The sequence below is a fragment of the Antechinus flavipes genome, chromosome 3 (assembly GCF_016432865.1).
Source record: "Antechinus flavipes isolate AdamAnt ecotype Samford, QLD, Australia chromosome 3, AdamAnt_v2, whole genome shotgun sequence".
Taxonomy (NCBI): domain Eukaryota; kingdom Metazoa; phylum Chordata; class Mammalia; order Dasyuromorphia; family Dasyuridae; genus Antechinus; species Antechinus flavipes.
In genome coordinates this window covers 173,176,755-173,191,974 of record NC_067400.1, presented here as the reverse complement: position 1 = coordinate 173,191,974, position 15,220 = coordinate 173,176,755, and the positions used below count along the sequence as shown (strand labels likewise).

At 35.3% G+C, this 15,220-nt stretch overlaps 1 protein-coding gene across 2 annotated transcripts in view; it reads left to right on the top strand.

Annotated features, from left to right (window-relative positions):
* Window positions 1–15,220, top strand: part of RASA3 (RAS p21 protein activator 3) — a 286,768-nt gene that overhangs the window by 267,487 nt on the left and 4,061 nt on the right. For both annotated transcript variants that reach the window (XM_051984259.1, XM_051984258.1), the window contains exons 21-23: window positions 3,569–3,777; window positions 6,053–6,156; window positions 13,794–13,977. In XM_051984259.1, the coding sequence (XP_051840219.1) occupies window positions 3,569–3,777; window positions 6,053–6,156; window positions 13,794–13,977 (497 nt within the window). The remainder of the gene's footprint in view (window positions 1–3,568; window positions 3,778–6,052; window positions 6,157–13,793; window positions 13,978–15,220) is intronic.

Sequence of the window (15,220 nt, the reverse complement as noted above, 5' to 3'; positions counted from 1 at the left end):
ATCAGAGGGTCATTAGAAGTAGAATTGGAAAGGATCTCAGAGTTCATCTAGTCTAACTTCATTTTGTTGTCATTGATTAATTGTGATAACTCTTTATGACCCTGTTTGGGGTTTTCTTGGCAAAGATACAGGAGTGGTTTGCCATATCCTTTTCCCACTCATTTGACAAATGAGTAAACTTAGGTCCTGCAAGTCTTTTAACCTCAAAGTGCTCCTAGATAATTCTCTAAGACTGTAAATTGTAGAAAAGGTGCTGACTCTGCATTGGTGGAGAGAGTTCCCTTACTTGGGAGGTCCTTATGAAGTCACAGACTTAGTCTACCTAATAACAACCATGCTAGGGTATGCATGTGGAGAGTTCTGGTGTGAGTACTTGCTGCATTCTTCTCAGGGCTCCTCATCCATCGTTGGTGTCCACCTTAACCTATCTCTAATCTATGACTCCATAAAGCTGAAGCATGCAGTGGTCTGATTTAGTCTGTCTCAGTAGACAGACTTAAAGTAGGTTGAGGGTAAGTGATGGGTCTCAAACTCATTGGTGAATTAGGGGGATGTTTACCCCAAGCATATGAACACATCCTCTAGGGGAACAGTAAGCAGGTAAGAACAGTTTGTTCTAATGGCTGTGAAAGCAACGGAAGCAGGTGGTGTGGAGCACTTAGAGCTCCATTAGACCTTGTTCAAAGATGTCAAAAGCTTCCACTGCATCCAGGGCCATCTCCAGTCACTTAACTTTAGTCCTGCCTCTTAGCTTCAAAGAGAAGAAAATGTGAAGCTAATGACTTTACACAACTCTGCCTCACTTCAGTTCAATTCACATGCAATTCAGGACATTTCCCATCATCTACTATTTTACCCCAATATTGTGATGTCATTAAAAATGAAGGACAAACAACAACCTTAATAATAACTTATATTTTTATATTACTTTAAAATTTACAAAGCATTTTCTTCACAACCACCCTATAAGGTAGACAGGTTGCCTATCTCTATCTATTCTATAATGTCATGTGCTACCATTAACATTTAACCTCCTGTGACTCTATCATAACTGACTCAGAAGATGGTCATATTTTTAATTCTTCCTTACTTTTATTTTTATCAATTCATAAAACTCAACTTATCTCCCTCAACAATTTCAAAATGAACTCATAAATTGGGGGGATGAGTTAGGGCTTCACTCATAATGGATACTAAATTATTCCTGGACTTTGTGGGAAGGAGTTCAGATATTAATGCTGTTGTTGTTGCAGTTTCAAAAAATTAAAATGTTTATATCATTGTTCCCAGGAATTTTGGATTTTTGTTTTGTTTTGTTTTAAACTTCATACTTGAGGGTGGTGCAGACTGTGTTTTTAAGTCTTTCACTGCTCAGGATAATTCTCTTAACCAGCACTGATTCAGAACAAGGCTCTCTGCAGAAAAAAAAAAGATAAACATAAGCAAGAGATGACTCATACATATTGCTGGTCTCTGGTTTTTTTGGAATAGCAGTGAGGGAGTACTTAGGGAGAGCTGCATTCTTTCTCTGCCTCAAGACTGAGAAATAGAGACATGCTACAGGTCTGCAATATATTAAGACTTCTCTTGAGATAGAATGCTGAAGGTTATCCAGAAAACACCTGTGGGTCTTAGGTTCATTCTGTCAGGACCTCATTTTAAGTGTCGAGTAAAATGGCCATATTTTAGCATCCCCTCAGAATGTGTGTGTGTGTGTGTGTGTGTGTGTGTGTGTGTGTGTGTCCGTCCCTTACTTCCAAACCAGACTCTCACCCCCTTCTCCTGATCCTGCTTAGCTCCAGAGCTAATCTCCTTCCTAAAAGAAGGATCCTGTTCCACAAACTCAACTCTCATTTATAATAAGAATGAAAAGAAAAGGCCTGGCTTCTTGTAACCATTTTTTTATTTTTAGGGGACAAACCCAGAATATCCATGGGAGGAGAGATAAGTGGTATCTCATAGGCTTTTCAGATGAGGTAACCTGAGAGTTAGAGGAAGGAAATGGCTTGCCCAATGAGTCATCTGGCAGTGCTCAAAATAGATCCTAGGTTTCCCCTATTTTCCCAGACTAATTAATTTTCCCATAAACCTGCTGCCTTCTATCTACTCCAGCCATCCTTGACTAAAACAGGAGTTGTTTCTGACACATGACAAATAATAAGATAGTATATAACTTGTCATTTTATTGTTATTAATCAGGTAGTTTGCTATTATCTTCATTTTAGAGATGAAGAAACAGAAATCATACCTGCCCTCAAGGAGTTTACTTTCTAGAGACAGCTAGGTGGTACAGTAAGTAGTTAGAATGCTGGGTTTGGAGTCAGTATGATCTGATTTCAAATCTGTTTTCAGATACATACTAGCTATATGACCCTGGACACTTAACCTCTGCCTGCCTCATTTTTCCCAACTATCAAAGGGAATAAATGATAATAACATCAAATTTCCAGGGTTATTGTGAAGATAAAAATGAAATAACCTTGTAGAGCTCTTTGCAAAACTTAAAAGCACTATATAAAGAGTAGCCATTATTAGCTACTAATGGGGAAGTACCAGCTGGATGATATTGTTCTGCCTGCTACTGCCCTATCTTCAGTGATAAGAATAAACTATAAAAGACTTGAAGCTAGGGCATTATTTATGTGATTGTTGAGATTTCTGCTTCTTCATCTCCAAAGGGAAGATTATTTTATAAAACTACATTATCATTATTATTGCTGCAACTACTTTGATTATAATAGTTTTTTTTTAAGATTTATAAACATAATTGCCTGTAATGCGACAGGTATTATTATCCCCATTTTATAAATAAAGAAACTGATGCAGAAAGAAGTTCACTAGCCCATGATCATAATTGTTAGTATCTTTTTTCCTAATTTCAATTTATTTTAAACTCTTTTCTTTTTAAATTTTGAATACCAAATTTTTTCCTTCCTCTTATCCCTTTCCTCTGAGAAGGCAAGCAATGATATCAATTATGCATTTGAAATGATGTAAAACATATTCTAAATTAGCCATATTTCAAAAAAGAGAGCAAAATAAAATAAGAAAATTATACTTTAATTTTATTGCTAGTATTTTAAATCAGTATTTGAATCTAGACCTTTCTGACTCCAAGTCCAGCACCATCTATTGTCCTACTATGTATCTATAAACATAAAAGTATAATAATAAAGATGACTATTTGAATCTGCACCAAAAAAGCTCATAAGTATTTTCATGGTTTAGAGTTTCTTCCTTTCCTTCCTCTGTCTCGCCCTTGTTTTCCATGTTTCCTTCACTAATCTAACTCTTGCATCCTTAAATTTTTTTTTAACTTTTGGGAAGCATTTTTAACATTTAATCTTAATTTTATTTCTCAATTACATGTAAACAAAAATTTCTAATGGTCTTTTAAAAAAGTTTTGAGTTTTGTATTCTTTCCTTTTCTCACTTCTTCCCCTCCCCACTCAAAAAGGCAAGAATTTGATGTAGTCATGCAAAAGCATTTCTTTTAGCTGTTTTAAAAGAAAATGCAATAAAAAGAATAATAAGAAATTTTAAAAATATTATTTTTGCATCTTTTTAGATGTTCCAGGTCATCCAGCCAGAGCGAGCTTTGTATATCCAAGCCAACAACTGTGTGGAGGCAAAGGACTGGATTGACATCCTCACCAAAGTCAGCCAGTGTAACAAAAAGCGCCTCACCGTCTACCACCCCTCAGCTTACCTGAATGGCCACTGGCTCTGCTGCAAGGCCACGTGTGATACCACTCCTGGCTGTACACCTTGTACAGGGTAAGGCTGAGGACTGCTCACTGTTCTTAGGATAGCCACCCTTAGGGAAGCCATGAAATAGAGAGACGTAAGGCCATTTCTGGGCTTACAATGAAGCCCTTTCCACGTTGACCTGTCTTATTCTCCATTAGATAATAACCTCCTTTAATATAAGGACTATGTTGATTTCTCTCATTGTATTCCTCCAACCTAAGCCCAATGCATTGCACATAGTAAGAGTCCAATAAATATTTGTTAAATTCATGAATTTGGGAGACAGAGGACAAAATGTTTTTAAACTTTCATTCTTAGGACAAGCTAAAGTCAAAGATGAGGAAAACAGCTGGTAAAAGTTTTTATGAAGTTTAAAAATTGACTAACGCTATGGACCATAGATCACTAACATTTTGAATGTTATTTTAAAAAGCAAATCACTATTTTAACACTTTAAATAACCTTTCAAATGTTGTTTTCAAGAAGTTTTTAGTATTTGTACTTCTGAAATTATTAAAACTTAAAACTGCATTAAGATTTTTTTAGATACTCAGGTAAAGGAGGAAAGTACTTGGGGTTTGCTTTTGTATTGGTATTTTTAAAAATTTAATTCCTTAACAAGTTTTAATAGCCCCACATATAAACCTGGGGTTCCTGCTTTATAATGAAATTCAGCAGACATTAGGTTCTCACTGGAAACAGTGCAAGGCTAGATAAATCCAGTGATGGTCCCAACTTTCATGGTGCTTATAGTTTTGTAAAAAAAGAAAAATACCTTTAATGCAGATTAGATAGGGTAGCTAGCCAGAGCTGCTTACTATGTGCTAGCCACTGTGCTAATCCCTGGGGATACAAATGCAAGCAAAAGAGACAGTACGTGCCCTCGAAGTACTTACATTCTGCTGGGGTTAAAAAAAAAAACACCTTAAGGGAAAAACCTGGAAAGCCTGGGGTGACAGAGAAGGGTACCTGTAAGGGACCAGTCCCCTGGGAAAAAAAGACCCAGGTGACATCTTGTATTTAGAAAGGCTTCCCCAGAAGAAGCAATTTTCAGGGAAGACAATATTTGGGTGGGGTTTAGAGAATGCATAGAATTGAAATAAAGCTGATAGAAGATAGGAGGACATTGTAAGCATTGGAAGAAATGAGAGCAAAGACAGGAGTTAGGAGAATTCAGGACCTGCTTGGGGAATATGGTCCAGTCCATTGTGGGGACTAGCATGAGAAAAAGAGAAAGAATTGTCAAGAAGAGCAAGAGAGCGCTGAATGGAAAAAAGTTTGAATCACTGTAATTTTAACATTCAAGATCAGTACAAATTCATTTGATAACACACACACACACACACACACATTTTCTGAGAATTGAGGAAGTCATTTTGAGGTCTTTCATACCTAGGACTATAAAATCCAGTCCAGGCTGTATCTGAGTCATGAATCTCCTGCATAAAATATCTAGCCTTGGCCTAGACTCTTTCAATGACCTTGGAAGTCCTTCCTTCATTAAGACAGTCAATTCCATTTTTGAGTCATTCTAATTGTTTAAGGAAATTCTTCTTTTCTTTGAGCCTAAACCTGAATTTCTGTGACTTCCACATATTGTTCCTAGTTATGCTCTCTAGAGACACATCTCATAATTTTTTATACCTGAAAGATCTTCAAGGAGAATGTTTCTTTCTGTCTCTGTCTGTTTTTCTCCTCTCTGTCTCTTCTGTTTCTGTGTGTCTCTGTCTCTTTTCTCTGTGTTTCTGTCTCTGTCTTTCTCTCCCTGTCTGCCTCTGTCTGTATATGTTTCTCTGTTTCTCTCTTCCCAGCAGCCTTCTCCAGGCTAAACATCTTATTACCCTAGTCCCTCTCTTCTGGATGTCCTCCAGCGTATCAGTGTCTCAATCCTGTAGATGTGGTCTAACCTGCATACATATACTGATCTAATCCTAGCTCTAGATTCTACTCTTGATACAATCTAAGCTTCTATAAGCTTTTTTTTGGTTACTGCATCACATTCTTGACTCACTAATCTGTTTCAACTGCAGATCTCTAAGTTTTTTTCATTAGAATTAATATATAGACACGTCTTCTCAGGGTTATATGAAATTGTGTGTGTACTTTCATCTACACGCCTTGCCCTTTTCCATATTTTTAACCTTGTTTAAAGTTCTTTTTATATTCCTGAAAAAACCAGTGGTCCCCCAAATTTTGAACAACCTCAAATTCTTTTGGTAGTAATTTGGGGAGCATCAAAATATTAACTTGAGAGTAGTGTTGTTTTTTTAAAAACACAAACTTCTTTTCTTATTTTTTATAGTGGCCTTCCAGCAAACATACAACTTGATATTGATGGAGACCGAGAGACAGAGCGAATCTACTCTCTTTTCAACTTGTATATGAATAAATTAGAAAAGATGCAAGGTAAGGAAGGAATGCTTATGTTATCACAGCAATTGTTACACACTCAAGATAAAAAAGGATCTTTTCTGAGGGAACAAAACTGATATGACACATAATATGGGAGTAATCCTCTAGAAATCTGTCAAGTCCTGCTATGAGGGGAAGTGAGAATTCTTTTTCTTAAACAGCTGTGGATTTGTGTGTATGTAGACTCATGATGCAAGTACTTATGTTTATGACTCTGATACTAAGAAGTTCTTTGTAAATTAGGCAAAGATTTTAAAGATGACTTTTAACCACAGAATTTCTAAATAATATGAAGATAAGGCAGAACTTGCTTACTTTGAGCAGTTATAATAATTTGTCATGTCCTGAATATCTCTTTACAATCTTCTTAACAATCAAGTCCAGTATTTTTGGTTTACTATATATAGACATATACATAGATGAATATACATGTATGTAGATAGATATACAAACATATACATATATATATAACATTTTTATTTATTTCTTCATTTATTAATGGGCTGCACAACATATAGAACATGAACATTTAAAAAAAAAGCAAACAAAAAAAAAACTTTGCTTATAAACTTTGTGAAAGCATCACTGATTTTAAACTCCTTTTGTTTATAAAACAAAACAAAACAAAATCCAAACTGAAAAAAGTTTACATAAATAAATATACAGTTTGATGGATGTAATTAATAGAAAAAGCAGAGATAAAGGAGCTCCTTCATTGTCTAATAAACTCATCTTTTGCTGCTTTGCAATCTGTTTTCCACTTCAGATCTGCAGTAGTGAAAATAACATGAAAGAAGAATCTTAGGCACCACATGAAATGTGAAGCTAGCCTTTAAAGCCTTTAAAGAAAACTGCTGCTGCTGCTGCTGCTTTTTTTGTCCCCCCCCCCCACTTTATTTTTGATAGAAGGCAGCCAAAGCGTGGACAGAAACCTGGAAAATATTTTAATCTGGATTTGGCAACCATTTCTTTGCACATCTGTAATTGACCTAGTCCCCACCCAATGGGACATCCTTTTATGACTCATCTTGGCATGTTCACATATACAGAGAGAAACAGAGAAAGAGAAAGACAGAGACACAGAGAGAAAAAGAAGCAAAAAGACAGAAATAACAGAGAGATAGAGGGAAGAGAGAGAAGAGAGAGAGAAGAAAGGAAAGAGAGAGAGGGAGAGAGAAGAGAGAGAGAGAGAGAGAGAGAGAGAGAGAGAGAGAGAGAGAGAAGGAGGGAGGGAAGGAGGGAGGAGGGAAGGATAAATGATAGATAAAATGTTGGGCTGGAGCCAGCAAAATATCATTTGTCCTGTGTTGGACATCTAATAGCAGTGTGATGCTAGGTTTATCATTTAATCTCTCTGTCTCAGTTTCCTCATCTGTAAAATGGGGATTATAATACCTTTCTCATGGGATTGTTGGGGAAAAAAAATTAACGTGTAAAAGTTCTTTACAAATCTTAAACTACTATATAAATATTAGACATCTTAATATCTTCTGTAAGTCTTTTCTTCTATGAATTAACAATCCCAGTTTCCTTAACTATTCTTTATATGACATGATTTTCAGACCTTTTGCTACTGTTTTTCATATGGATTTGTTTTTAAGTACCTTTCAAGGTGAGACATGAGTATTGCAAGTATATCTGAGCATAATATTCCTGATATAGATTGATTATTGCAGAATATAGCAAAATTGTTATTTCCTTTGATCAAAAGATACTTTTGTTAATGCACCATATGATTCCATTAACTCTTTTGTTAGCTGCATTAGAAGGGCTATTTTGAGTTGTGATCAGCTAAAATGCATGAGACTTTTGAAAAATAAAAGTTTAAAAGGCATTTATGAAGCACTTACAATGTGCCAGGTACTCTGGCAGTGTAACTGCTGGATATACGAATACTAACTAGACAGTCCCTCTTTTCAGGATGCTTTTTTTTTAATTATAGCTTTTTATTTACAAGATATATGTATAGGTAATTTTTCAGCATTGACAGCTGCAAATCCTTTTGTTCCAACTTTTTCCCTCCTTCCCTCCCTTCCCCCAGATGGCAGATTGACCAATACATGTTATATATGTTAAAGTATAAATTAAATACAATATATGTATACATGTCCAAACAGTTATTTTGCTGTACAAAAAGAGTTGGACTTTGAAATAGTGTACAATTAGCCTGTGAAGGAAATCAAAAATGCAAGTGGACATAAATAGAGGGATTGGGAATTCTATCTAGTGGTTCATAATCATCTCCCAGAGTTCTTTCACTGGGTGTAGCTGGTTCAGTTCATTACTGCTTTATTGGAACTGATTTGGTTCATCTTCATTGTTGAAGAGAGGCACGTCCATCAGAATTGATCATCATATAATATTGTTGTTGAAGTATATAATGATCATGTAAGTCTCTCCAGGCCTTTCTGAAAAAGGATGCTTAAATTCTAAAAAAGAAAGGCAAAACATATGGGGAAGATTTATTTGGGCAAGAAGTGTTTTGGACAATGAAGTCACAGGAATAGTGATTAGACATCAGGAAATTGATGGTCATATCCTTTCTAGAGATGGATTTGATTATTGTTCTTGATCAGAATTGAGAGGCAAGGGAAGCAAAGAGTAGGAGTATGTAAATCTCTGGTGCAGTGGGGTGGTAATGGCTAGGAAGATTGCAGTGGGCCTGACTTTGGGCTAGAAACAATGAGTACTCCCCAGTCACCAGTGGGAAGCTCAGAGTCCCAGTGAGGGAGCTTGAGTTCCAGATCATAGGTAGGACTGGAGGTCAGAGACATGGCAGTTTGAAAATGGGTAGCAAATAGTTTCCCTGTGAGCAGTTGTTTAGCCAAATCTCTTCCATCTGGTACTTTTGTGACTGATTTTCTTTGAAACTCTATTTATTGTTGTGAAGTTTCATCTTGTTGGTTTTGGCCAGCTCATCTCAAGGTCTTTTTGAATCCTGATTCCATCATTCCAATCATAACTTCCTTTCCAGCTTTGTGTCAACTGTAAACTTCACAAGCATGCTATCTCTGTATCTGTCCAAGTTGTTAATAAAAAATATTGAGCAAAACATGGCCTAGGACTGAGGCTTGCAGCATCTCATTAGAATTCTTTTTTTTCCCCAAAATGGCTTACCCTGTTAATCAATTATCTTTAGGTACAGGTGCTAAATCAATATAAAATGTAACAAATATTAGATTTACCTAACAGCATGGTAATCTATTCTTGTATCTCATTATCCACAGTGATATTAAGGGACAATTTGTGGAAAACTTTACAGAAATCCAGATATGCTGTAGCAGCAGCCTCCTACCAACCTCTGACACTGTTCCTAGAGAACCTACGCAATGTGTATCAGTTATCTCCTTTTCTAAACTTTTTATAATCTCATTTAATCATTTATCACAGATGTTTTATAGAATATGCCATCAGGTTTATGATTGATACTTTTTGGTTCTGCCTCTTTTTTTCTTTTTCTAAAAATTTGTTCATCTCCAGTCTTTTGTTACCATTCCTGTTTTCCACGGTCAAACTGTCATGGAATAGAGGTACAGGAGGCTAGCAATCAGGAGACTTGTTTTCTAGTGACCACTTCACTGCTTTGCTGTGTCATTGTCACTATTTTTGTTGTTCAGTCTTTTCATTTGTGTCTGACTCTTCATGACCCTATTTGGTTGTTTTTTTTTTTTTTTTTTGGCAAATTGCAGTGGTTTGCCATTTCCTTTTCCAGCTTATTTTACCAATGAGGAAACTGAGGTAAACAGGGTTAAGTGATTTGCCCAGAGTTATACAGCTAGGAAGTGTCTGGGGGCAAGATTCAGATTCAGGACTTTAAAAAATAGTAAAAAATTCAAGCCTTCTTGATAAATCCAATACTTCATCTACTATACCAACTAACCCTCTTCTTATCTTCTTTATCCTGTGTTCAGTTACCTCTTAAGAGTTTATCCTGTCCTTTCCAGCTTGAAGTTTTTTCCTCCTTAGTAGATACATAGAAAGGAAATAATTGTTGATTAATCTTGCCTTCTGGCATCGGTTAGCACTATATTCTCTTCCCCAAACAATGGTTCCTATCATATCCTTGTTCGCTGGCTTACTCCAAACAAGAACAGTGTGGTGCATTGGAAAGATTGCTGATTTTGGAGTCAGGAGGTTGGATTCTGGCTGTTACAAGTTTTGACTTGGGGCAAGTCACAACCTTCTGACTCTCATTTGTAGAACGGAGGAGTTGGACCCAACATTTTTAAGGTCTCTTCTAACATAAACCTTAGTATATGTAACTTTTAAGAGTGTGCATACATTTTCCCAGGGTGAAAGATTTTTTACAAGTCTCAGTTCAAGCTAAGCTTCATAATTCTTGACATAATATTCTGGGTTTGTATGTTTTATATTTGTTTTAGATTCTCCTTCTTCAAAGTTGTATATGTATTTTTTAAAAACCTGAACTAGTCCCTGCTCTTAAGATGCTCAGAGAGTGATGGGAAAGACAACATATAAACAACTACACACAAATTAAATGATGCCAAATAATTTCAGAGGGAAGGCAGTAAGATTAAAGTGAACTGATAAAGGCTTCTTTAAATATATATATATGTATATATGTATATACATATATACATATGTATATAATATTTTATTTTCCCCCAATTACATGTTAAAACAATATTTTAACATTTTTTAAAAGTCTGTGTTCCAAAATCTCTCTCTCCCACCCTCCATCTCTTTCTCACTCCTTGAAATGGTAAGTAATCAGATACAGGTTATAATGTGCAATCATGTAAAGCATTTCCATATCAGTCATTTTGTTCAAGATGGAACAAAATAGATGGAAGGATAGATGGAAGGAAGGAAGGGATGGAGGAAAAGAAAGAAAAAGAAAGAAAAAAGAAAGAAAGAAGGAAGGAGAAAAATATCATGTTTTCAGTATATGTTCAAATAATATCAGTTCTTTCTTTGGAGGCAGATAATATGCTTCATCATTAGTCCTTTGGGATTATTTTAGATTATTGTATTGCTGAGAATAGCTAACTCATTTAGCATTCATTGTCATATAATATTGTTGTTACTGTGTACAATATTCACCTGATTCTGCTTACTTCACTTTGTATCAGTTCATAACTCTCAATTTTTCTAAAACCATCTTGATTGTGATTTCTTACAGCACAGCAATAATTAATATTCCATTCCAACCATATACCACAGCTTATTTAGTCATTCTCCAATTGATGGCATCCCTTTAATGTCCAATTCTTAGACATCACAAAAAAGTTCCTGTACATATTTTTGTACAAATAGGTCTTTTTCCTCTTTTTTGGATGTCTTTGGGATATAAGCCTAACAGTGGTATTTCTGAATCAAAGATATGATTTCATTGTTTGAACATAGTTTGAAATTGCTCTCCAAAATAGAGCAGTTCACAACTCTACAAATCAGTTTACAATTCTACCAATAGTGCATTAGTGTCTGGGAAATGCTTCTTGAAAAAGTTAGGACTTTATCCCAAAACTTGAAACAAGGAAATAAAGATGAGGCAGGAGAGCATTTTAGACAAGGGAAGCAATTAATGAAAATGTTCAAAATCAGGAGATTTTGTCTTCTTTGAGAAATTGGAAGAAACCAATGTTACTTGACTGAAGAATAAGTGAGGGTGGGTAAAGGGTTACAAGACTGAAAAGGTGACATGTTTTAAAGAGTTGTAAGAGCCAAGTAGAGGACTTTTCACTTGATCCTGAAGGACCTGTATAGGGACCCACTAAGAATATATTGAATAGGGAGTTCATATAATTTGACTTCTTCTTTAAGATCACTTTGACAGCTGAGTGGAAGATGGACCAAAATAGGGAGAGACTTGGAAGAAGGAAAAATAACCAACAAACTATTGGAGTAATCCAGGCATGAAGTGATGAGCATCACAGAGTGATTGAGAGTGTGAGAGTATTGATAAGAGATGTTATAAAGATAGAAATAACAATATTTAACAACAAATTGGTTATTGGGTTTGAGAAAATACAAGGAATCTAGGATGATACCTGGGTTTTAAACCTAGATTTTTAGTTTATAGTCATAATTGGTCTCTTTAGAGTAATTCCCTATTCTTCCTTTTGGGGCTTAGTCAAAGGCAGATGTGTGTTTGGTTTGTTTTAATTTCTCATTTCCTTTAAGATATATTTCTACTTAGAGACTCTTTATGCTAAAATCATTAAAAATTCCTTTCTACTTAAAAAAACACTTTCATATATGTCTTGACTGTTCAGAATTTCTTTACCAGAACATACTTAAACTTTTTTCTTTTCTCAATAAAATCTGATATATTTCTCTTTCTATTGAATACAAAAAGGTGTCAAATACTGTAAGCTTCTTAGTAGAAATGAGTACTGGTTCTTTGTGAGGTCACATTCATTTTGGCCACTTTTCATAGGTCCACTGAGACTAATGCAGGACCAGTACAGTCTCCAAGAGCAAATGTATGACTACTTCTCTCAGTTTTGCTTTGATAGATAAGAAGTCAGGGGATGGTATGAAAGGAGTGATTCATGAGCTGAGAAAAAAAAAAAAAAACTGACTCTCTAAGGTGACCTTGCTTATACTGGTAGATAAACGATTCTCTGTGAATCTTATTTATGCTATCTTTTTTGTCCCACCTTAATTTCCCACCTGTATAATCATATAAAGAGCACTGAATTAGGAATCCGAAAATTGAGAGTTTAAAGCCCAAATCTATTCCTTGGTACCTGTGTGACCTGGACAAGTTGCTTTGCTTGTCTGTTTTCTTATCTATAAAACAAGGAAATTTGCATAAGTGATATCTAAATTCCTTCTAATTGTAAATCCTATGAACCAAATTATCCTCTGTTCTACTATGTTGTAGATTTGACTTGGTTTGGGCTTTTTTGAATTTCTGGTTGTCATCTTTTTTTGTGTGTGAAAAATATCTTATTTAACTTAAGCACATAGGAAAGAACATATTTAATATATACACTAGAACATAAAAAGAGAACTCAGTATGAGTCTCCATTTCATACCACTTGTTTTTTTAAAAGTATATAATAAATTCTATGCTGCTGTCAAATTTTTCCTATTTTTCTTTGTTTTCTTATGAACTTCCTTCTGTCTCCTCTTTAACTTTTAAAAATTTATAGTTTCTCACTGAATTTCTTAGTTACTTTTCAATGTGCTGCAAACTTAAGAATTTTGTTGCAGTAATATAGGAGCAATGCATTTCATCTCCCATTTAGGCTGTATCTGCGTTTTCCTAGAACAGTGTATTAACTTTAGAATTTGGTGAGTTATGGCAGAGCTTGTTAGTACCTGTTTGATACTTATATATTAATGTGCCAATTCATTCTTCTGGATAGCACTGCCTTGGGAAATCATAAACTGCAGATTATGAATTTCTCTCCATAGCGCTTAGCCAAAAATCCAATCCAAAAACCCACAAGAACAGCAGCAATAACAAAAAAATACAAAACAATCAGAACTGATAAATGACATGAATGAATGAAAAATAATTTATTAAATGATTACTATGTGTCAAGCAAAGTACTAAATTGGAATATTGTCTATCAACACTAGGATCTCAGGATTTTGATATTTTTCTTTCCTTGTTTAACCAAAATTTATCTTCTCTCCTCTTTTCGTATTTTTTGCAGAGGCTTGTGGTAGTAAATCTGTCTATGATGGACCCGAGCAGGAAGAATATTCAACATTCATCATTGATGACCCTCAGGAGACTTATAAAACACTAAAGCAAATCATAGCAGGTGTCGGTGCTTTAGAACAGGAGCACGCCCAATACAAAAGGGATAAATTCAAGAAGACAAAATATGGGAGCCAGTGAGTGGAAGATAATTAGACATTCTCTCTGTACCATTAATTCAATGTGTGTTTGTCTTGGGTGATAAAATTTTGACAGATTGTAAGAAAGGAGAAATTCTAGGTAATACTTACATCTCAGGGAAGCCAGGTGGATCATGGTTAGGGTGCTATTCCTATAGTCAGAAAGACACATTTTTCTGAGTTCAAATCCAGCCTCGGACATTTATTAGTTGTATGACCCTAGTCAAGTTACTTAACCCTGTTTGCCTCAGTATAAAATGAACTGGAGAAAGAAATGGCAAACTACACCAGTATTTTTGCTAAGAAATCTCCAAATAAATCATAAAGAATCAGAAATGACTGACAAATGAGTGAACAAATAAATGAAAATTACATCTCATTACTTAATCGAAACTTAGCTGGGGTAAAGTCAGGTTTGCCCCCAAATTCTTTTTTTTTCTATCAACCATTCTCAATGACTTCCTTTCTCCAATAATAGTCAAAGGGGTCTAGTAGAAAAGGGACAAAATCATCCCAAGATATTAACAATAGAGACTCAGGAGAAGGGAGTATTACTATTAAGTTGAATATGGAAAATACACAAAAGAGACTACCTTCTTAGAGGGCACCAGATTGAATGATGGAGGAAGGGAATATTCAAGAACAATGGATTTGGATATTGGTGCAAAAGAATTTCATTTTGGTCCCTATCTAGAATTTCATTGGTATATGGAAACTCCCTCCATTGATGCAGATGAACAACTCATCTATAGCTTAGCTCTGAACAGTTCAGTGACTGGTACATGATCACACAGCTAGGATGTGTTAGGGAGAAAGACTTAAGCTTGTATCTTCTTAACTTAATCCATTTTAAGATTGTTTTATTGAGATTGATTTATGGGTCAACTAGGTGGTGCAGTGAATAGCACACTGGATCTGAATTAAAATCTCTGACACTTAGCTAGCTGTGTGATCCTGGTCAAGCCACTTAACCCCCCATTGTCTCCAAAGAAAGAAAGAGAGATGTATGATTTATCTTAAATGAAAGCCAGCATATTATAGTGGATAGAAGATTGGTTTTGGAGTCAGCAAGACCTGGTATCTATTGAACAAGGGCCAGTCACAACCTCCCAGCACCCCCAGAAAACTCTCTAAAACACCAGTTACAGACACGTTGTCAAGAAAATTTCCCTGCAACAATAAAAACTATCTTCTATCCCTATAAATCCTAAACATGAGAGCATGAAGTTTATTTAATATC